Below are 22,235 nucleotides of genomic sequence, written 5' to 3'. Positions count from 1 at the left end.
GTGTGTCATATATAACATACCTTTGTAGGCCAGGGTAATTTTACATTGATTTTCAGGAGAACCAGACACAATCCGGACTTTCACAGAACAACCTAAAAAGTACAGTTCAATCCTGTTTAAAAAGAGCCAGACACCGCCCAGGCTTAAATTTTATAACCCGAGCAGTACAGCCTAATCCCGCCTCATAGGAGAACCAGACTCATTAATGTTAGCAATGGTGACATGCCTTACAATGTCCCAGTGACGATCGCCCTTAAGAACACTGAAAAGCAGCCACCAGTATGCATGAAATCGGTTAACCAGCAAACCAATTTTGGGCATGAACAGTCAGCAAAACTTACCAAAGTAATGCCGAACCATCCACAATATCAATGACGAACCTCCAGTCTAATATAAGACCTTCAGCTCTACATAGCCATATAGCTTATACTGTATACAACACATATATAAGATAGCCCAGCCTGAAGCGATAGGGCTTAAAGAACACTTAAAACCCATTGTCTGGTGTCGGAATACTATTACTAGACCATCAATATCATTTTTATCGCATTTGCGAAATTTTCATTTTTCCGACTTTCCATACCCTGAGTTAGAGATAGTGTATCCCTTGAGTGTATCATACGAATTGAAAGTTAATGCAATGAGATAACGTTACTGGTTTTTGTTTACCTAAACCATTTTAGATACAATTTTTCATCTGATCATCTCTCAATATCACTATATTTGATCATTGTCTTCCTTTTCAAATACTTCAATTGTCAAGATATCTGTGAAAAACCTGAATCAAAAGACTATAACAAAGTAATATTTAAAAATGATTCATATCAATATGTAAGTAATTAGTCAGATTCTAATACACATACTAAGTCTTTCCATTATCATTACTCAATGAGAATTATTCTTAATCAATCTTATCCAGTTATGAATGATATTTTAAATAAATCTCTTAATCGTCAAGTAAGTTAACTACATTATGTAACTAAGGTACATCTTTTTAGCGTGTTACACCAAAATTCTCATTTAAATATTATGATAGTCAAACCAATAATCTTGTTATTGACTCTAGAGGTAAGTTAATAATTTTCTTTGAACTAAAATTGTTACTGAGTTTTCTTGATCACATTTCATTCTATGAATTAAAGTTTCAGTTTCAATTTGGAAAGGACAGGAGGCTTGATGACCTGTGTTAGTCTTGACAATGATGGTTTCTTAGTTGATCCAACTTTCTTTTGAAAGTTGACAAAGCCATACGCAACCGTTTTTACTGAACCGTTTGAAAGTCGCAGGCGTTAAATTCGTGCAAACTTCGTGTTACCAGCCTTTGCACTCATTGCACTGCATACCGCTTTCAACGGGATAACGACAGCGCGGACGTTGGAAATTGCTTTTTTTTGCACTGTCCAGTCATTAAACAGGGGTAATGATCAACAGATACAATAGAAAACAAAATACTCAAACGTACCAATGACAAACTAATTTAGAAACAGAAACGATACTCTAATCGAATACTTTAACTGAAATAAATTCAGTTAAAGTGAAAACAGCAGTCTTGATACGTAATAAACGATCAAAACAATAGAATTTACTCAGCGAGGAAAAATGCCACTGTCCTTTTAATTAGCGCGCGCGTCTTTCTAAATTAATTTAATTTCTTCAGTAAATCAGTTTTATGTTTTTTCTGTCTTTCAAAACTTCTTTGGATATCTTCCCTTGTTCAAATTGTCAATAGTTTGACGCCTTACAACAACCTAAATACAATTCATCAGTCTGGAGTGGTGTTAGAGGTATGAGGGTGGTTATCACTTCCCAGTTGCCCACATCGTGGAAGGGTTCTTCCGGAGGTACTTGAAAAAGAAATTGCATTAGAGGTGGTCTAAGTGTTAGCTCCGTGCGTGTTGAGACCTTACCGCCGGACGGGTATCCTCGGGATAAGGTGAGGTGTATATTTTAATGGTTGACCTTTTCTAACCCCACCCTTCCTTGTGGGAAGGCAGCATCGCTGTTATGCTGGTTGTCTGAAGGAAACACCTTACTTTTGTCACACCTCTGTACAGTCAGCAGTATGACTTCGCCATGAGACCTTGGGTTTGTTGGTTTTAGTCTTACTGCTCTTCAACCGACCTGTCTGGCATGGTAGGACCTTGAGGAACGGTTGTTCCAGCTCGATTGGTTCATCACGATAGGCAAGCCCGACCACCACGTCAAGGTAGCAAAAACGATCAGGAAAATACAGTTCATACAACTTATTTAATTCTTTATTTTATTTCAAAATCTTTTAATTATTCAATGTAAAATTATCAATTAAGTTGCATGTTTTCATCAAAATAAACACAGGTGAAATAGGTATATTCAAAGAAAGGTACCTCGGATTTATTACAAGTCATTTATCAGGCACTTCACGTTCAGAATATGGAGTTTTGGATACCCGTGAGTTTTGATATTATTCGGTTGTACTTTGTTTTGTTTCTTCTTCTGACATTTATTTTGCATAAATGTTTCAGTATTTAAATTGATTATTACACGAGAGTTGATCAGTACACAGTTATTGTTTTGTTTATGTGACTTTCATACCAGAATGTGTGTTCATAACACATATTGATTACTGTCAAGTAAAAATGTTAAATAAAATAGAGATTTACCTCAAAATAAACACACATTGATTGAGTAGCAATGATAAACTAAATGATGTAATTGCTAGAGTGAAAATTACTCTACAGTCTCTCAAAACCATAAATTGGAGGATATCTCACTGGCTTGATACTTCTTGATAGAACAAATGAACCAAGCCCATCATACGTGCAACATAGACGATATTAGGAGAGAAGTCAGTTTGAATTATTGAAACCTATGAACTACCAAATTTTATTTGATATCATTTTACTCTTTTGTAGAACTTATTTGATTCATAAAAGTTCAATTTTTCAAAGATGCTATCTGTTGATCATCGAGTATTCAACTCTATCTTTGTGATCATATTCGTATGATTAGAAACTTCAAATCCAGGCACTTCCTTAAACAACTGATCAATAAATGACCATGAACAGTCCTCTAGTAAAAGATGATTTACTCGAACTGGTACACCTAGAACATTAAGTTCAAATTAACTTGTTTAAGTCAGTTATCAGAATTGGTGGATAAAAGGATTTCAGAAAATTATTTTGTATGGAAAGCGTCGGATAAATATTAAACGTTTATTACTTAGTCAAAAACTTCTAGAACAAATTTTTAAACATCTATTTTGACTTCCATTATTTCAGAGGAATTATTCGCTGTCAAATGGTCTTATGTGAAAACAGTTGATGATACAAGTGAGTAAACACTAAGTGATCATTTGATCATACTATGTGAAATATTTACAATTACACTTTCACACATTTTGTTCACTCCAAAAATTTGCTTGTTCAGTTTGAATAAATCAAATCTTCTCAATAACTGACAAAAGAAAGAAAATACTGTGGTGTGAGCTACTTATATCCACATAAGTAGTATATAACAATGGCCAGAAATAAAATGTATTACAGTAGAAGATCGAGAAGGAAAGAACGGAAACTGAAAGCGATTCGTCTAAAAATGCATGAACAACGAAATCCAAGACAATGGACTAGTACTTGCAGAAGGAACAGTCAAGTTTGAGACGATGGATTGATATTTTGCAAATTAACTATTTACGTTATGGTTCTCAGATTTTAGTAAGATATTCTGTAACGGTGAGCTTTAACATATTCGTTTGGTTCCAGAAAAGGTTTTGTGGAGATTATAGGGCTTTCAATAATTGAGGTCACTAGTCACTTGAAGCTGTTCCACCATGGAAAACCTGGAGACACTGGACGGATGCTTCGTCCTAATATGGGACTCCTCATTCGATTGCCCCATTCGTATTCTTGTTCACTACAATACTGTTGTTTTTGAAAATGAGAGCAGAATTAAATGTGACATCTGCATAATGTTTGAATACATTGATTAGGACTTGAGGAACAAGTGATATGTACTAGGGAAAAACTAAATCTGACAAGTAATAAGTAGATCACCATAGATAAATTAAGTTACAATCTTATTTAACTTGCGGAAACGAATGCAGGAATTTATTTTCGTTTTATAGGCTTCAATGGAACTTGATGAGAAGTCTGTGTTTCAAAATAGATCCATTGTATTGTATATTCGTCACAAAGTCATTTCTGTACACAACACATTCGTTCATCGCACAGACATTCCTAAATATTATCCATTCAAATTAAGGAATCATTAAGACGACATATCTTAAGCCATTCGTTTCTCAGACGAACATTATGGTCAGAGTCAGTTGACCAACTGAAATATCCATATATTACGTAACTAATTAAATTTCCAAGTTCCATGTGCAAAGAAACACTCCATAGCTCATGTCATATGTAATTAGAGTCGGTTGTTTCAAGGAGAATTATAGAAGACATTACACCAATGTGAATACCACTCCGACTTGATGATTTATTGTTTCAATAATAATACATTTGTAATACACTTTCAGAAACTAGATATTTGACATTCGTTTTGAAGAATACATGATCGTTTCATTCACATGACATTGACTTGAATATATTTATTATGAGTTCAACTGAAGAAATCATTTGAGATAATACAATAAATATCCACTGAAATCTAATCACTTTGTGAGATGGCATTCACAGTGTTACATCTAACGATAACTTTCTCTCAAATTCTAAATATCGATAATCTAATTTTAGAGGTTACAGCTAATATAACTTGCCTGATACATTCAAAGGGGAAAATATCTTTCTATTATGATTATGTAAGTTGCATAATTGGATAGAAATATAAATTTGTTTCGAGTATATCAGGTTATTCTATAATTTTATGTTTATACATACTGTCAAATGTATAAGTTTACATTGAACTCGTTAGTAAGAGATCAACATTTTGTAATGTACAATTAGATTATTTGACATTATTATTAATTTCAATAGTTGAGATTACGAGTCAATTGATGCTAGACTACCATGGAATACCTGGAAGCACTGGACGGCCATTTCGTCCAAATATGGGACTCCTCAACAGTGCGCATCCACGAACCCACTTCCAGCGAGATTCGAACCCAGGACCTATCAGTCTCGTACGCGAGCGCTTAACCATTAGAAAACTGAGCTGGTCGGTGTTAATGTCTAACTTCAACCGATCCACGAAATTGCTCCATCGTCACTATTATTAATTGGTTAATGATGCACTTTATTCAAGTACGTGTTAAAAATAGTGAATAATTAGAAATGAATTGCTATCAAAAGGAACAATAATGCGTTCGTGCCGAATAGTAACAAACAGTGTTTGTTAGAGTACTATACGGAAAGAGTTGTATTATGCCAAGCTTTATTTGATATTCTAAAGATCAGCTGTTCAGAACGTTCATTGTTGAATATTCCGAGTGCAGCATCCTTGCAATTAGTCACAATCATATTTCATTTCAACTGACGTAGATATTCACCTTGCAGTGTGTCCCCTCATCCAATGATATAAAAACAGTTGATCAAAATTCACTGAGGTTGACAACTGAAGTGGATTCAAAATATCTATGTAGACTAGCAGGAACATACTTGTAAAGAAACTGAAAACATCATTATATTTACTGTAAGTGTGATTAGTTGTCTGTGAATAAGATAATCAGTATGATAACACATTACTTCAATGATTATTTGGTTATTGATATAGGTGGTTATGTGTTAACACATTTTAACTCTGACTTCCAATACCTCTTTTCAGATTCCTATAGAAATTGAGGAAAGTAGGCGGCAATCGAAAATCAACCATATGTTTATGTGTGGAACAAGTAAGAAACATTTCAATGAATGTCGTTAACATTCTGATGTACGGTGACTTGTTACATTACTTTCTATTGGTAACACGATATCAACATGTCAACACAGAATATTTCTGTATTCTATCACAGTGACTTTCTTAAAGCCTACATTATTCAGTTGTTTCGTGAGTGAAATCAGTTGGTGGAAATATCATTGAATTGTTGCGGATAATTGTGCGAAATGAAATTGGGATACTATTTGTAAACGCACACATCTGATTATGAATAATAGTGCAGCAGAATCCTGAAAGTGTTTGATGTTTATGATTAAGTTTTTCAAACAATGGATCACTGCAATTAACTGAATTGAAATCGAACGACCGTCATTCTTATTGATGTCACAGAAATTATTTGAGCTGTTATGGTGAAATAGTACTAACGTTGCTTCAGATTTCTGTGCTAAATTCCATCCACAAGGAATTTCATGAACCACATCCACTGACACTCACTTAACCGAGTATCTCGAGCAAAATAACTGAAGTGTATGAATGTCTTCATCGCAAAACTGTGGATGGCTATTTGGAGACGTATTACGCTTATGGTTACCGATTGACTGATCAACACAGGAATATGTGAATGGTCGTATTAAGCAGACAATATATCCACTCATTAACTCACTGACTCACTTACTCACAGTACGATCAGTTACACTTGCAGTCCTCAGTCATATCACCACTTAATGCAAACGGAGGTGTATTTTGCATAAAACAGAAATAAACAAGGTGTACTTGAAACTGATATTTCTTTTATAAAATGCTCAAATGTCATGCTTCACTGAAATAATCATATGTTATTGAAAGATGAAGCTGAATTTCAAGACGAGTATTGAGTGTAAGTAATCAAGTGTGATACAGTGTTTTCTGATTGAATGTGGGAAAATGCACTGAATGTTTGGTCAAGTGATATATGTTGATCAGCTGAAATGCATTACTGTGTCTTTATACAGCGAAGGTAATTGTTACTTTTGTAATGTTTGCTTGAAACCTCTCATTGGTGATTTGAACTGCAATTGATCAATCTCTTATTGATATATGTGCATATTGTGAGGATTGTCTCGATGTTGCTTTAAGTTACAAGCATTAAGCGCAAAGATGGATGATGATTAGCAGTGGAATTATTTGCAGCCCTCAATATCATTAGCAATTAATGAACTATACGAAAATGAATTAAAACTTCACCTCATTGCACAAGTCAGTGTATATCTGAACTTAGTAGATAAGTGGATAGCGTGACGATGTTTGAAGTGACTGGTGCTGAGTTTCAGTCCCAAAGTGAACATCAACTCTGAGATTTAGGCATGTTCAGTTAACAAGCCCCGAATAAGATGGAACACACATCCTGGATTGTACCACGAGCCACCATTCTTCTGTGATTTGTAAATTACTGTGTTGGCTTTTTGTAATTTGAAATATAAAAAAATGTTGTAAACCATAATTTTTGAGGACGTTAAATAATCACCACTGTATCCGTTATGAGAAATGTTTGAGTTTCTTATTTTGACCTCTCCTAAATAGTGCAAACAAGCTGTTATATTTAAACTTACTTACTTAGGCTTGTTACTCCTCGTTGAGGAGCATAGGCCGCCCACCAGCATTCTCCATCCAACCATGTCCTGGGCAATCCTTCCCAGCTCTTTCCAGTTGTTATTCATCCTTTTCATATCTGCTTCTATTTTCCGACCTAATGTGTTCTTTGGCCTTCTTCTTCTTCGTTTCCCTTGAGGATTCCAAGTTAGGGTTTGCCTGGTGATTCCGTAATGTATGTCCCATCCACTTCCAGAGTCTTTTCCTAATTTCCTCTTCAGCTAAAAGCTGGTTTGTTCTCTCCCACAGTAAGTTGTTGCTGATAGTATCCGGCTAATGGGTGTTGAGTATCCTGCGTAGACAACTATTAATAAATGCTTGTACCTTCTTGATGATGGTTGTATTAGTGCTCCAAGTTTCAGCTCTGTATAGTAGAACTGTGATGACGTTCGTATTGAAGATTCTTACTTTGATATTGGTTGACAGACAGTTGTTTTGTGTTCCATATGTTCTTCAACTGTAAGAATGCAGCCCCTGATTTGCTTTGTTATATTTAAAGATGGAAACCAAAATTTATAGTTTTTTTTCAATTTATCACTCAAGATATCACAGCAGTTGAAATATTGGTACCTGAAAAGTGGATCAAAACTGGCACGTTAGTAGAGTATGAAGTTATCGGGAGTATGTTAAACATTATTTAATCTGGACCTTTTTCACACTTGAATACATTACTTTTGTTTTATCAAATTGAAAACTCCATGTGTAATTGTATTCAGCTATTAAATGATATCCAGACATCTGTCTCAAACGACGTTTTACATACCATTAATACTTACTTACTTAATTACGCCTGTTACTCTGAATGGAACATAGACCGCCGACCAGCATTCTCCAACCCACTCTGTCTTCGGCCTTCCTTTCTAGTTCTATCCAGTTCTTGTTCATTCTTCTCATACTTACCATTGATAACTACACATCAATTCTGCTATGTTTGAAGCGATTGCGATTTTACTTAATCTGCGGACGGGACAAACACTCTGTGACCAAAGACCAGTACGCTGGCTATTCTGATGCGTCCCAGCTACGCTAACTAGAGAGAGAAATCCAATTTCGAAACAGGGAAATATATTCCACAAGAAGCCAGAATCACGAGAAATAACAACAGGCACAAATCAAGCGTATACATACAGCATAAAAATGTCCTTGGGAAGCATTACAGAATAGCATACTAAAAGATACAATGAACCAATAGCGTCTAAAACTCTCCCAAGTGTGAAATACGATATGAAGGTGAAAATGAGCGCTTTTGGGGCGAAAACCAATCTGCTTTGTCATACAGATAAGAAAAACTGAATATACATACAAGTCACATCTCCAAACTACAATTTATCAAAGCCAGTTTCAGAATTAATTTCACTATATGAAAATGTGTTGCTTCTCACTACATGTGTACATTGGGTAACTGCGAACAATTTTCAGTTCACCATTTGCTAGACTATTGAAATAATATTTTCAATACTAAGAGAATCATTCTATTTATCTAATAATTACATTACCTTCAATATTCATCGAATAAAATATTACTTTTATCATGGATTAATTTCTATCAACTCAAACAGTTTGATGCATTAATTGATAACATATAGACCAGAATACAGTCACGCCCCCAAATGCTCTGGTACGACTGAGAGTGAAGAGAGTCCGCTCTCCCTCTCGAAATGCTCTCACATGGCCACGCGTATATAGCCTCTGTCAGGGAAGTCCTACTTATTGCCTTCTCGTTGCGGGGGTGTTGTTTACGAAATTGACAGGACGAAAACCGAATGTCCAGCCCTTAAACCGGGTTGGTGGACACGGAGTGTCCACCTAGGGGAGTTGGAAAACCCTCATTTCAAACCAATAGTGCGTATGGGCTCCAGTATCCTGAAGGAACAAATGGCGTATGAACCAACCGTTGGTCACCGGCTACCATGGGACTGCATCTCCTTGCCATGCTCCACTGCCTTGTGGATCAGACCTTCAGGTCGAAGGCGCCGGGTGTGGTCCCCTAAGAAAACCACCTGCTTTGGTATGGGCACCCGGCTAGTATCACAGCCCTCACACATATCGAATGAGATTTGTGTGGTGCATATGTATTCGATGCCTCTTTGTACCAATATCTATGTGTTAAAATAAATGATAAATAAAAGTTACATACTTCGATATCCTCCATCATAGTAGGTCAACTGAAATCATTAATGTTTGGAAAAATGATGTTACTCATCCTTTATAGTTCGACTGAATTAACATAATTAGAAATGAATTTTCAATCTAAGAACAACTGATTTCCCTGCATTGATTTTGATCATAAAACAGATTTCATCGAAATAAACTGTAGAACCATCATTAATTGAATGTAGTACGTTTTGTTAAACCCAGTAACCACATTGTGTATACATATCTGAATGTGAATAATTATTGAAATCCATCAGATTCTCTATGTTGTAATACATTTTTCATACCTGACATTCAAACTACTTTCATTCACCAGGCAACTTAACCAACGAATGAGTGAACATCTACTAGCTTGGTTTATAAAGGGCCAGATAAATAACAATTCGCAGTTCTATCTTGGCACATCTTATTGATAACGGTCATGCTGTAGATAAATCAAAATCATTTCGAGTAATCTATCGTATACCTCTATCATTTCCCAACGGAGTTCGTTCCCGCCTCCTAAATATAGCTGAAGCTATAGGAATTCGTACCCATATTGCCTTGATTGGTTTAACATTTTCGTAATAAATAGTCATTTATATTAGAATAAAGCCTAATGACGATCTGATTGGTTGAAGTTAGACATTAACACCGTTGGATGCCGGCTCAGTGGTCTAGTGGTTAAGTGCTCGCGCGCAAAGCCAGTAGGTCCTGGGTTCGAGCCCCGCGTGGTGCGGGACCGTGGATGCGCACTGCTGAGGAGTCCCATACCAGGACGAAACGGCCGTCCAGTGCTTCCAGGTTTTCAATGGTGGTCTAGCTTCAACTGACTCATGATTTCAACTTGTGAAATTTCTAAAACTCTCCACAAAACCCGTTCTGAAAACAATTGTTCGCTTTTATATATATATATATATATATTGTTCTACTTTCATTCAATTCAAACATGATACCATAAAATATGAATGAAATTGAAAGTGTACGAATTATTGAATTATTCATTGTGTTGACAATTTTCCAGTGAATTAAATGGTCACTTCATTCTAAAATCATCATTTAATCATTAAGTTATAGTTAGATGTTTTGTAATTCATTTACCTTTTGATTGAGATCATCAATCGATTGATGTTAGATCCCCATTGAAAAGTTGGAAGCACTGGATGGTTGTTTCGTCCTATTTTTTTAGAACTTTTTGATAAAATTGAAATGAAATCATGTTATTTCTTATCATAGAAATTTGTTCAAAATACAATTCAATTGAAATATGCCAAAATACAACAACATTGAATATAACATGTATTTGGTGTGAAAAAGCTAATGCATGCATTGAAAGTAATGATGAAGATACTCATCATTTGAAAGTAAATGATTGTCAGATTAAGGTAAGTACTTGTTAAACTTCATAGGTCGTTTTCAATATTCCAAAATTCCACATTCTGAATAAATGAATTTATTTGAAAGGATATTTTTTTTGTTATCATTAAGAACTGACATGTACTCTACCTCCAGTGACTGAATTAAATTTTTGTATAGATTACTTACTTACTTACGCCTGTTACTCCCAATGAAGCATAGACCACCGACTAGCATTCTCCAACCTACTCTGTCTTCGATCTTTCTTTTTAGTTCTATACAATTGTTGTTCATTCTTCTGAGTATAATTTAAGAACAGTAAATCGTATAATAATAAATTATAGGTCAAAATAAAGCTTATAATAAGGGGAATATAGATATTACTTACTTACTTACTTACGCCTGTTATTATTATTATTAATGGCTTTATTCAATATTATCTTTGGTATACTCCTAATGGAGCATAGGCCGCCGACCAGCATTCTCCAACCCACTCTGTCCTTGGCCTTCTTTTCTAGTTCCATCCAATTCTTGTTCATTTTTCTCATGTCTATTTCCATTTCCCGGCGTAATGTGTTCTTTGGTCTTCCTCTTTTCCTTCGGCCTTGAGGATTCCATGTGAGGGCTTGTCTTGTGACGCAGTTGGGTGGTTTCCTCAATGTGTGTCCTATCCACTTCCAACGCTTCTTCCTTAGTTCTTCCTCCACTGAAATCTGGTTTGTTATCTCCCACAGTAGTTTGTTGCTGATAATGTCTGGCCAACAGATCCGAAGTGTTTTGCATAGGCAACTGTTGATAAACACCCGTATCTTCTGGATGATGGCTTTCGTGGTTCTCCAAGTTTCCTCCCCATACAGTAGAACTGTCTTGATATTTGTATTGAAAATTCTAATCTTGGTTTTGATTGACAGTTGTTTTGAGTTCCAGATGTTTCTAAGTTGTAAATATACTGCTTTTGCTTGTCCTATCCGCGCCTTCACATCTGCATTCATCGTGTTCATCAACGATGATGCCTTTGTATAGGTTGACAATATCTAATCAGATGTGAGTATAGTGTTTTATTTCCATGGAAACAGTAAAACAATGGGTTGAAGGATCGCTTACTATCAATGCTTGAAAACATAATAATTCTTCAGCTCATTAAATGTGTGGTAATTTCATACATTTAACAGTAAATCGTATATCCATGTGAATTGTTATAAAATACTGACGAAACCAGTTTGAGTGAAGAAGCATTATCTATTGGAAATTGTGTATCATGTTCTGATAATTATTGGGAGTTTGTAGATTCCTTGTGTTAAAATCCAAAACGAAGATTTTTGATTCTCTATTGCGAAATATGTAATCTAAATAGATTGTTTAAATAAAGCCGTCATTTATAAGTTTAATAATTGAATTAATGAGTTCACCACGTTGGAAAACCTGGAAACACTGGACGGCTGTTTCATCCTAGTATGGGACTCCTCAACAGTGCTCATTCACTATCCCGCCCCCAGAGAGATTCGAACGCAGGACCTATCGGTATTGCGCTTGAACACTTAACCTTTAGGCCGCTGAGCAATGGTGGTCTAGCTTCAACTGACTCATGGATTCAATTATTAAATTACTGCAATCTCCACAAAACCCCCTCTCTGATTATAATTACAAGTTTATTGATTTATATTTGGATTGTGATTAGATGCGACATCCAGAACACAAATCTCATCATACGAATGAGTTGTCAGTTAGTTGTAGAGTAATGTGTACTTATCATACTGATTGTTAAATCGGTAGTAGATGTTGTTTTAAATGATTGTACAAATGTAGGTTGTGTAACTATAATTGTTTAATTCTCATATGTCATCATGTTTAGTAATGAATGCAATCGTTTTCACCAGGCGGTGAACAATGTCATGTGTGTCAAGTCCTTCTTAGTGCAGATCAAATGCTATCAACCAAATTGCAATATGGCCACTAGTCTAGGTGACTTGACATTGTGTGCACTATTTTGAGATAGAATAGTGGTTGAAGGTAGTCAACAAGAAACCATGGACCCGGGTTTCGTGCTGTAACTATGAAGCTGGGTGACACGCGCTCGAATCCATCAGGGAGCACTAGTTCCCACAAGAATACAGGTACACCTTGTTGACGAGTGTCAAACAGCACGAAATCCGGGTCCATAGTATCCTGTTGACTACCTTCAACCACTATTCTATGCTACTGTTTTGTTTATTCAGACGAGTCCGAATGTTAACAAAGAAACTGATTAATACTCGGTAAATATTTAATATTTAGTAATAAATGCTAACTGTTTTATTTTCCTTCAGAATATGATGACTACCGAAATAACCGAAGAGAATAAACAGAACAAATCACCTCAGTATTTGTACATTGTGATACCTTTGGTTGTTTCTTTATTTGTTATATGTATCGGTTGTATTATTTGGAGATGGATGTATAAAAGAAAGAGAAATAATGAATGAACATCTTATAACTCACTTCAAATATTCTGACTAAGTTGTTTCTCTTCTATATTTCATTAGAAAACTTTCGATTCGATTCTTATTCATTTCAAAGAAGTTGGAGAATTTGTTTATGAAACTATGTACATTCTTATGCTTGTTTACGTAATCACTGATGTAATCTTATTTATAAAATATTAAAAATGTTTTTTTATTGGTTGAGATCATGAACCAATTGATGTTAGACTACCATTGAACACCTGGAAGCATTGGACGGCCGTTTCATCCTAGTATGCGACTTCTCAGCAGTACACATCCACGATCCCGCTCCCAGCGAGATTCGAACCCAGGGCATTTAGTCTTGCGTGTGAACGCTCAACCTACTAGACCACTGAGCCATCCGGCATCCAATGGTGTTAATGTCCAACCTCGACCAATCCACGAAATTGCACGACCATCTTCCATTTTACTGAGGTAGATATCTGTCTCTACCTGACACGGATTGGCTACATTGGTCACGGCTTCTCATTAGAACTTTGAGAATTTCCTCACGAAGGTAGTCACCGGTTTTATTAATATTTACGTTGTTATCTTCATTCAATAGTAACTGCAACCAACAATGATTCCGTTGTAAATGCCATTTAGAGGAAGTCTCATTATTGGAAAATATCAGTTGGAATTAATGGCGGTCATTCTTTTAAAGTAATTTGTCGGAACACTATCAATACATAATTATGTACTTCCATTCTTTTTAAAGTGACTATTCACTGTTTAGTAAATTCTCAGTGATAAAGTATTGTTAAATAGGTGAAATCTAGACTGATTATGATCCCTTCTATGATTTATTATTGACATGGGTGGTATATGACAAATTGTTTCATTCAAAGTATAGTCTTTAGAAAAGTCTAAACTAGAGTTGTCTTTATCAGCTTTACACAATATTCTGATACTTTGATTAAAGAGTTGATAGCTGAATGTGTTAAATGCTATTGACGGATAAAAATTCAGCGTTGCACATTGAATTCCAGTTTTACTCAGCACAGGTACTCCACAGTTGACTCTGGAGACCTTTTCAGTCAACTTCATTGATCTCAAGTGTTCTGTGAAGTTGATTTAAAAGATGTTTGTCTACAGATTCCCGAAGACAAACTTTTATCAGTTTTGATAACGATTGTCACTCTTTGTGGTTTATTGAAACGCAACTACTATTCGGTTTAAGTGGTTCCTTAAACATAAGTCAGGAAGAGATGAAGAGCGCAGTCAGTGCACTTAAAAGTATTGAGGTTTGCCAAGATGATTTCAGTTTGTATGGTCCGCATACAATATTGTTTGATCAGAGACTTACTACTGTCTTACGTCATGTGCTTAAGATAAAATATGCCTAAATCTAAGTAAGTGATCATTTTGTGTATTTAGTTTCAAAAGTCTAGGACATTTTGTTGATGGTCATGATATTTAACTTTATATAAAGCGACTGACTCTACTTATTAACAAAGCATCTCCTTAAACTCTCACAGACACTTTCACTCCAGTAGACGCTCTTCAGTATTGTTACCGTTTTATTTCCGATTTTCCTTCTATTCTCAATTTTATTCATCAACTCCTCTGTGTAGTGTACGGAACAAGAGTCTTGCTTTGTAGATTTATTAAAAATTCTTTAAAGTGATGGTATAGTTTGAACTTACTCACCTAGTGTTACACTCTATACTTACTACCTTGGATGTTGATGTGGTTTTGAGAAAATAATCGGTACTTTAGATGTATACTAAGGGGTATCAACCAACGTTGAGTTTCTAATCTCAAACATGAATTTCTGGTCTATTTTACAAAGTGTGATTGATTGTCCACAAGCTATGATGGAATTTCGGCTTAAATAATTATGTCATCATTCTTTCACTGTTATATAAATTTGTTTTTAATAATTTCCATAGAGGACATTTTGGTGTTGGAATAAATAAACCTTTGACAAGGTTCATATTTTGGTGGCCGGAGATACATTCAATATTGTTATTAGGTCTTCATTAAACGAAAATAGACTCTCATACATTAGGTATGACCATTCTTATCGTCGAGAAGTATTTGGTTCATAGGAATGCTTTTACGTTATAATAATTTCTTATTGGAGATTGTCTCAGTTTTGTATATAATTAATAAGGTGCTAGTGAATGCCCGTATCTTATTTTTCGAATCATAACATGATTCATCATCATCATCATCACTGGAATAGAATAGCTCGATCCTCTGATGCAACCACACAGATGTCAAGAATCCCAGATGACTATCTGTATAACTTAATTGTAAATAACAAAGTTTGTCAGATGTTACAATTTTCTTCTGTATAATCATTGATAAGTTGATTGAATTTCAACTGTATAAATCATTCTTCGCATGAAACTATCAATTGTATACTTTATCAATTTTTTACTGAGTACGTTATCTGTAAACTATCTGTGAGGATGGCTCCCGGTGAACTCATAGAAGCTCTAAAACATTCTGAAAGAGTCGATGAAATTCCATTCAATCATCGTTTGGAAGAACATTCCAAAATGTTAAAGTGTAGCTTCTTCAATAGACAAATGCCAAAAACCACTTCATGCGAATCGGATGATTGTAATGATGATTTTGTTTTTATTAAAAACTATAAATACTCGAGTGTTTTGTGTTATATTTGATTCCAATGAGGACGCTAAAAAGCTACAGTACAAAGACGCATTAGAACTGAATTGAGTAGCGAGAAAACCAAAAGTAGGTTCCAGGAACAACTGAGGTTACAATTAGGTAGTTCTGAAAACTAGGTTGACCCAGAAGTTGCTTGGAAAGCTATACAAACAGCTGTGGAAACAGCAGTGACATCTATCAGTGATTTAAACTACAGGGTTACAAAAAACCAATGGATTTCCTCAAGGTCTATTGCACTGATGGGTTCTCGTAAACTCATCCCATCAGGCTCTGAACACGATGAAGAGAGAAAACAAATCAGATCTAAGTTAGGCAAAAGTCTAAGGAACGACCGTGAGCAGTGGTGGGCAACGAAAGCAAAAGAGATGGAAAAGGCGGCGGCTATAGGGAACACAAGACAGCTCTACAGACTAATAAAAGAAACTGGAATTAATAAGTCAACTGTAAGTCAGACTATTTCGGAAAAAGACGACACCCTCATCTGCTCTCAGTTCAGACGTTTAGAACGATGGGCGGAACATTTCAGAAAATAGTTCAGCTGGTCTTCAGCTACTCTACAACTACCCTCCGTTCCCAGATAGTGTGAATGGAATATTGAATTAGGTCCCCCAACTCTAGCAGAAGTTCAAAAGGCTATAGTTAATCTGAAACGAGGAAGGGCAGCTGGTCCAGATGGATTGGCTCCAGAGGTGTACACACTCTCTGTCTTCCCTTAAACTAAGCGATTAAAATCCCTTCAGATCTTTCTTTCTACGAACTAATTATTTCTTCCTGCATTATATCCTTATTGTAATCTTTCTTCTATACATCATCACCTCTGAATTAACTACTTTTATGAATCCAGTGTCCATCTTGTTGTGTTAATGAGGTATGTCAACCTGGACCGATGCATATATGTGTCTGGTCCTACGTTGTAGCTTACTTACCTTGCCTTACTACTTACCTTCTTCCTTGCTACCTTGCTTCTTGCCTTGCCTTGCCTTGCTTGCCTTGCTTGCCACCACTTGCCTTGCTCTTCACCTTGCTTGCTTGCCTTGCCCACTTGCACTTGCTTTCACTTCTTGCCCTTGCCACTTCCTTGCTTCCTTGCCACTTGCCTTGCCTCCTTGCTCTTGCCCTTGCTCACTTGCTCCTTGCCACTTGCGCCTTGCACTTGCCCCTCACTTGCTCGCTGCTTGCCTTACTGCTGCTTGCACACTTGCTTGCTTGCTGCACTCTTCTTGCACTTGCTTACTTGCTTGCTCTTGCTCCTTGCCACTTGCACTACTGCTTGCCACTTGCCCCTTGCCTTGCCCTTGCCACTTGCTACTTGCTTCACTTGCTTCTTCCCACTTGCTTGCACCTGCTTGCTCCTTGCCTTGCTTACTTCACTTCTTGCCTTGCTTCTTCTCTTGCCCTTGCCTTGCCTTGCTTGCTTGCTTCTTCTTCTCTTGCTTACTTACTTGCTCTACTACTTCTTACTACTTACTCACTTACTTACCTACTACTTACTTACTTACTACTACTGTAGTGAACAATAACACAAGTGGGGACAATCGAATGTATTGGGACACAACATAATGTCTTAGTAAAATCACAGAACCATACAGTAAATACTTGGTTTGCAAAATATCAGTCAATCGTATTAAATTTGACTGTTCTTTTTGTCTCCACATCAATCATTCTCCGTTACCGTTCTCTTTTCTTTGATATTCCTAACCTTCTTCCGTCTGATATTTCATTTTCGAATAATAACACATACTACTTATATCTATCGACATCAGTAGCACAAACCACACCACTGCTAACAATAATAATGATCATTATTATCTCTTTATATAATATGGAGTACTCAGTATACAATGTTTCAACAAACTTCTCTAATACTTTATTTACGCTTCTGGAAAACAAAACTATCTAAACAATAAGTGAATAAGTAAAATAATTTAAGGTGAACTAAACTATTTTACTGGTAAGAATAAAGAACATTCATAGTAATGGATAACATGTTTAGATATTCCAGAGCATAGATTTTCGGTTAGATTCCGTTCTATTATGCGTGAGTCAGATACTGTATTTTAGAGGTTATATTACCTTTCTTTAAGGATATGAGTGTCAAAATACGTGCTTTTTGTAATCTCAAAAAGTGATACACCTATATAGACAGGTATCTAGCTCGGTACAATGAAAAATGGTCGCGCAATTTCGTGGATTGGTCGAGGTTATAGATTAACATCATTGGATACCGGATGGCTCATTGATCTAATAGGTTGAGCGTTCACGTGCAAGACTGAAGACCCTGGGTTCGAATTTCGCTGAGGGCGGGATCGTGGATGTGCACTGCTGAGAAGTCGAATACTAGGATGAAACGGCCGTCCAGTGCTTCCAGATTTTAAATGGTGATCTAGCTTCAATTGACTCATGAATTCAACTACTAATATGTATATATCAAATGTTCCTAAATTGTATTTACTCATACATTATAACCAAAAGGTCGAAATATTCTATTTTTATATCCTTCATTAAATTCATTTTTATGCACATGTGATCCTAGTCCATATTACCATGGCAGTTTTACAATATTCGTCTTTATTTAACGAATTTCAGATAGAAAATAAAATAATAACAAAAACAAAACACAACACTTTTTATTCTCAATTTTACTTCTCATAGAAAATGTACTAGTTAATGATAACAGTGATGTTGTTGTTGTTGTTGTCGTTGTTGGTGATGATGGCGATGATGATGATGACGATGATGATAAGAATGATAAGCAAGACGATGAAAAGACAAATGTGCATTGTATTTTAGGGAAAAAAACAAAAAAACAAAACGGCCACTGAACAATTACACACACACACAAGGTAGGAGTATCCACATTCAATAATAACAATACTAACCAGTTATAAAAATTAGACAAAAAGCTTAACGAAATTATAATCCTTTTGATATATATATACATACATGCAAAATGTAATTAATTTTATGTGTTACTATGGCAACTAGAATGGACGAATTCTTTATTTTTGGGTAGTTTAGGAGAAGAAGAGGAATAATGATCTATTTGTGACTTGTTCTTTTTTCCTGATTAAAATAATATTTATTTATTTTCCATGATTGACTAGTTTCCAGACTTATATATATATAATTAGTTAGATGTTTCCATTTCTATACATGATTGGATGCAGTCTGTAGGGTGCTCTGCTTGATCTAAGCTTTGTATTTAGTGGTTCGATTCAGTTAGAATGTATACTTTGTACGGTACACTGAACCAATTATACAAATATTAATTTCAGTGGTTAAGATCATGAGCCAGTTGAAGCTAGACCACCATGGAAAGCCTGGAAGCACTGGACGGCCATTTCTCCCTACTGTGGGACTCCTCAGCAGTGCGCATCCACGACCTCGCCCCCTGTGGGATTTAGTATTGATAGAATTCTTTGGTTTAGATTACTGTATTATCATTTATTTACAATAATTCAACGTCAACTTTCACATTGTTTGATGCAATACATATTCTATTAGGAAAAGAGTTCGAGTAAATTATGTATCTAATCTTGTTCAGATGGTAAACCACATGCATTTTCAGCATAACTTTTCTTTTAGGCGACATATATCGTATTCATAGATGGATGACATGTTTTTGGCTTAGGTACCACTAACATTCTTGTACCATATTTCAAATCTAGCCAACATTTCTCATCGACGTAAACACTAGTCGGACACATACGATACATCAGTCACCTTGTAGTGTATGCTATTTATGCTGACGAATATAAGTAGTATGTAGCATTAATCGGAAGTAGAATGCTTACCAGTTAAAGATCGAGAAGATTGAAATGAAGAAAATAAGGGAAGAAATAGAGAGAAATTAGAATAACAACAGATTTGGTAGAATTATGAAGCACGTACAAGATAATTGAAGGAAGATGTAATACTAATGTATTTAATGTATGGTTTTCATATTTTATAAAGTTACTCTGTAATAAATTGGTTTTCTCCAAATGAGTTTGTTCACGATAACACCAGTAGATGTTCATTCACTACTTATCCACGATCCAATCGGTGATAGACTTCAAGATATTCAGATTTCACGGTGACCATAATAAAGTTAACATGATTTAGGCGACAACTAATTAATCAAACTGGTGAAAAACCTGAAACAGTTAGATTTTCATTCATTTAAATTCTTTAGATGAACTATACAGTTGATGAAAAACATATTAGTGGTAATATTCAACCAAATATATGCGTTGAAGTAATCTGTACAAACCGAGAATTCTTCTAGCATATGAAATTAAGTTTTACATGGTATACAACTGGATATAAGACATTATCATTCAACACTACTCTTTATATAAAAATCACTCAATCCATTGATTAACTGTCAGTTTAAAAAAAACTGACAGAAACCAAAATGCCCTAAACATTGATTCTAACTTAGTTCGAAACTTCATAAGTATCATAATCATTTGATAGAATCAAACTCATTCTCATCGATATTAGTAACAAGGGTATCATTATTTGTGTACTAAGTTCGATTCCCCCTCCCCATCAACTCTAGGATAACATATAAAAGTTATTCTACGTTCTGTATGGGTGAATCATAACTGGGGGTGATAATCATAGTATATCAAATTGCACATAATCCTCTTCACTATAGTAGATTCTTGATACGTTTCAAAACTAAACAACACTTAAGAGTTCAGTCATTCAGAATAAAACATGAAAGAGCTTGTAATATACACAATAGTTAAATTTGGATCTGATTATTTAATAGTTGAATACATGAGTCAATTGAAACTAGACCACCATGGAAGCACTCGGCGACCGTTTCGTTTTATAATAGAAATACTCAGCAGTGCACATTCATAATCCTGCCCCATGAGATTCAAACTCAGGATTTATCAATCTCGCGCATGAAAGCTTAAACTCTAGACCACAGAGCTGCCATCCAATGATGTTAATATCTTCAACTTCAACCAATACACTGATTATAATTAATAAAATTTCATCAATATTATTGCTAACAAAACTCTGTAAGATTTAATGAAAGTAGTAACCATTTCCTTAAAAATAAAATGAAGATAATGATTTATGAAGAGACTATTCATCACCAAATGGATCATTCCAAAGCTCACATATTACAAATATTAACTTTAATTTAGTCTATCACTTATCAAGATTATTTATCTAATGATTTCTACTTTTAATCATCCTCTTAACCGAGATCAGTTCAATGAAACCTTGTCTTCAATAATCTTTTGGAAATTGAAATCTACATTTATTATGTCATTAAATAGGTGAATTATTGTTTCATGCATAAATGTTTTAACTTGATTATTTACGCCTGTTATCCATCATGGAGGAGCATAGGCCGCTCTCTGGCATTCTCCATCCAATTCTGTGTTGAACAATCCTTTCCAGTTGCTATTCGTTCCTTTGATGTTTACTCTCAATTCCCGACGCAATGTGTCCCACAGTCTTCCTCTTTTCCTTCAGCCTTTAGTATTCTAAGCTAGCGCTTGCCTTGTGACGTAATTTTTTTAAATGGTAAAATATTTCAGTTTTTTAAATTCACGCTCCAAATGTACAAATAAAAATCAAATTCACCCGAGTTAACAATCTGCGCAACCGCATACTGATAACAATCATCATATGCTCCAAGATGATTTCCTAGAGTTGTAGTGAATAGCCGTGACCAATAGAGTTCAGTCTGTGTCAGATAGAGACAGATATCTACCTCAGACAACAGATGGATAGTTGCGCAGCCATTCATGGATCAATGGAGGTTGGACATTAACACCATTGGATGCCGGCTCACTAGTCTAGAGGTTAAATGTTCATGCGCGAGACCGATAGGTCCTGGATTCGAATCCCGTGTTCGGAATCGTGCATACTCACTGCTGGTGAATCCCACACTGTAACGAAATGGCTATCCAGTGCTTTCAGATTTTCACTGGTGGTCTAATATCAATCAGTTCACGATCTCAATCAAAAACTTAACAATAGCGAGACTTATTTGTGGACGACCTTTGAACGAATCGTAAGTAACCTTGAGAAATATTAGCCAATCAGCCAACAGTAAGTATAGAGTAAAAATATATTATACAAAACCAAGGAAATAAAGTGGATACACTTCTTATACGTGGTTCAAAAACATGTCAAAGTTATAAAGAGGTTCAGAGGTTCTAAAATCGTAATGCATGCAGTAGAGGA

At 35.5% G+C, this 22,235-nt stretch overlaps 2 protein-coding genes across 3 annotated transcripts; one reads left to right on the top strand and one right to left on the bottom strand.

Annotated features, from left to right (window-relative positions):
- The first annotated feature begins 630 nt into the window (after positions 1–630).
- MS3_00009625 (uncharacterized protein) lies at positions 631–14,035 on the top strand. Of its 2 annotated transcripts, XM_051218016.1 has the most exons (10): positions 631–831; positions 868–957; positions 999–1,068; positions 2,335–2,427; positions 3,258–3,308; positions 4,722–4,786; positions 5,749–5,815; positions 7,972–8,049; positions 10,798–10,946; positions 13,224–14,035. In XM_051218016.1, the coding sequence occupies exons 2-10, from the start codon at positions 889–891 to the stop codon at positions 13,377–13,379; spliced, it is 798 nt and encodes a 265-aa protein (XP_051064452.1). In that variant the 5' UTR covers positions 631–831; positions 868–888; the 3' UTR covers positions 13,380–14,035. The 2 variants fall into 2 exon arrangements, with proteins under 2 accessions (XP_051064452.1, XP_051064453.1); XM_051218017.1 differs by having other exon boundaries at positions 631–957; positions 5,749–6,676.
- A 3,490-nt stretch (positions 14,036–17,525) lies between these two features.
- MS3_00000777 (uncharacterized protein) lies at positions 17,526–20,453 on the bottom strand. The gene has a single exon (XM_051208418.1). The coding sequence runs from the start codon at positions 18,976–18,978 to the stop codon at positions 18,610–18,612; it is 369 nt and encodes a 122-aa protein (XP_051064451.1). The 5' UTR covers positions 18,979–20,453; the 3' UTR covers positions 17,526–18,609.
- Between the last annotated feature and the right edge of the window lie 1,782 nt (positions 20,454–22,235).

The sequence above is a fragment of the Schistosoma haematobium genome, chromosome 7, assembly GCF_000699445.3.
Source record: "Schistosoma haematobium chromosome 7, whole genome shotgun sequence".
NCBI lineage: Eukaryota > Metazoa > Platyhelminthes > Trematoda > Strigeidida > Schistosomatidae > Schistosoma > Schistosoma haematobium.
This window is presented reverse-complemented; position numbering and strand designations above follow the sequence as displayed.

Coding starts and splice junctions, on each gene's coding strand:
- MS3_00000777 (XM_051208418.1), bottom strand. CDS start 18,978: ATGTATATATATATCAAAAGGATTATAATTTCGTTAAGCTTTTTGTCT.
- MS3_00009625 (XM_051218016.1), top strand. CDS start 889: ATGAGAATTATTCTTAATCAATCTTATCCAGTTATGAATGATATTTTA. Junction 4,787..5,748: donor TATCTTTCTATTATGATTAT/GTAAGTTGCATA, acceptor ACCTCTTTTCAG/ATTCCTATAGAAATTGAGGA. Junction 8,050..10,797: donor AGAGTATGAAGTTATCGGGA/GTATGTTAAACA, acceptor TTCTTATCATAG/AAATTTGTTCAAAATACAAT.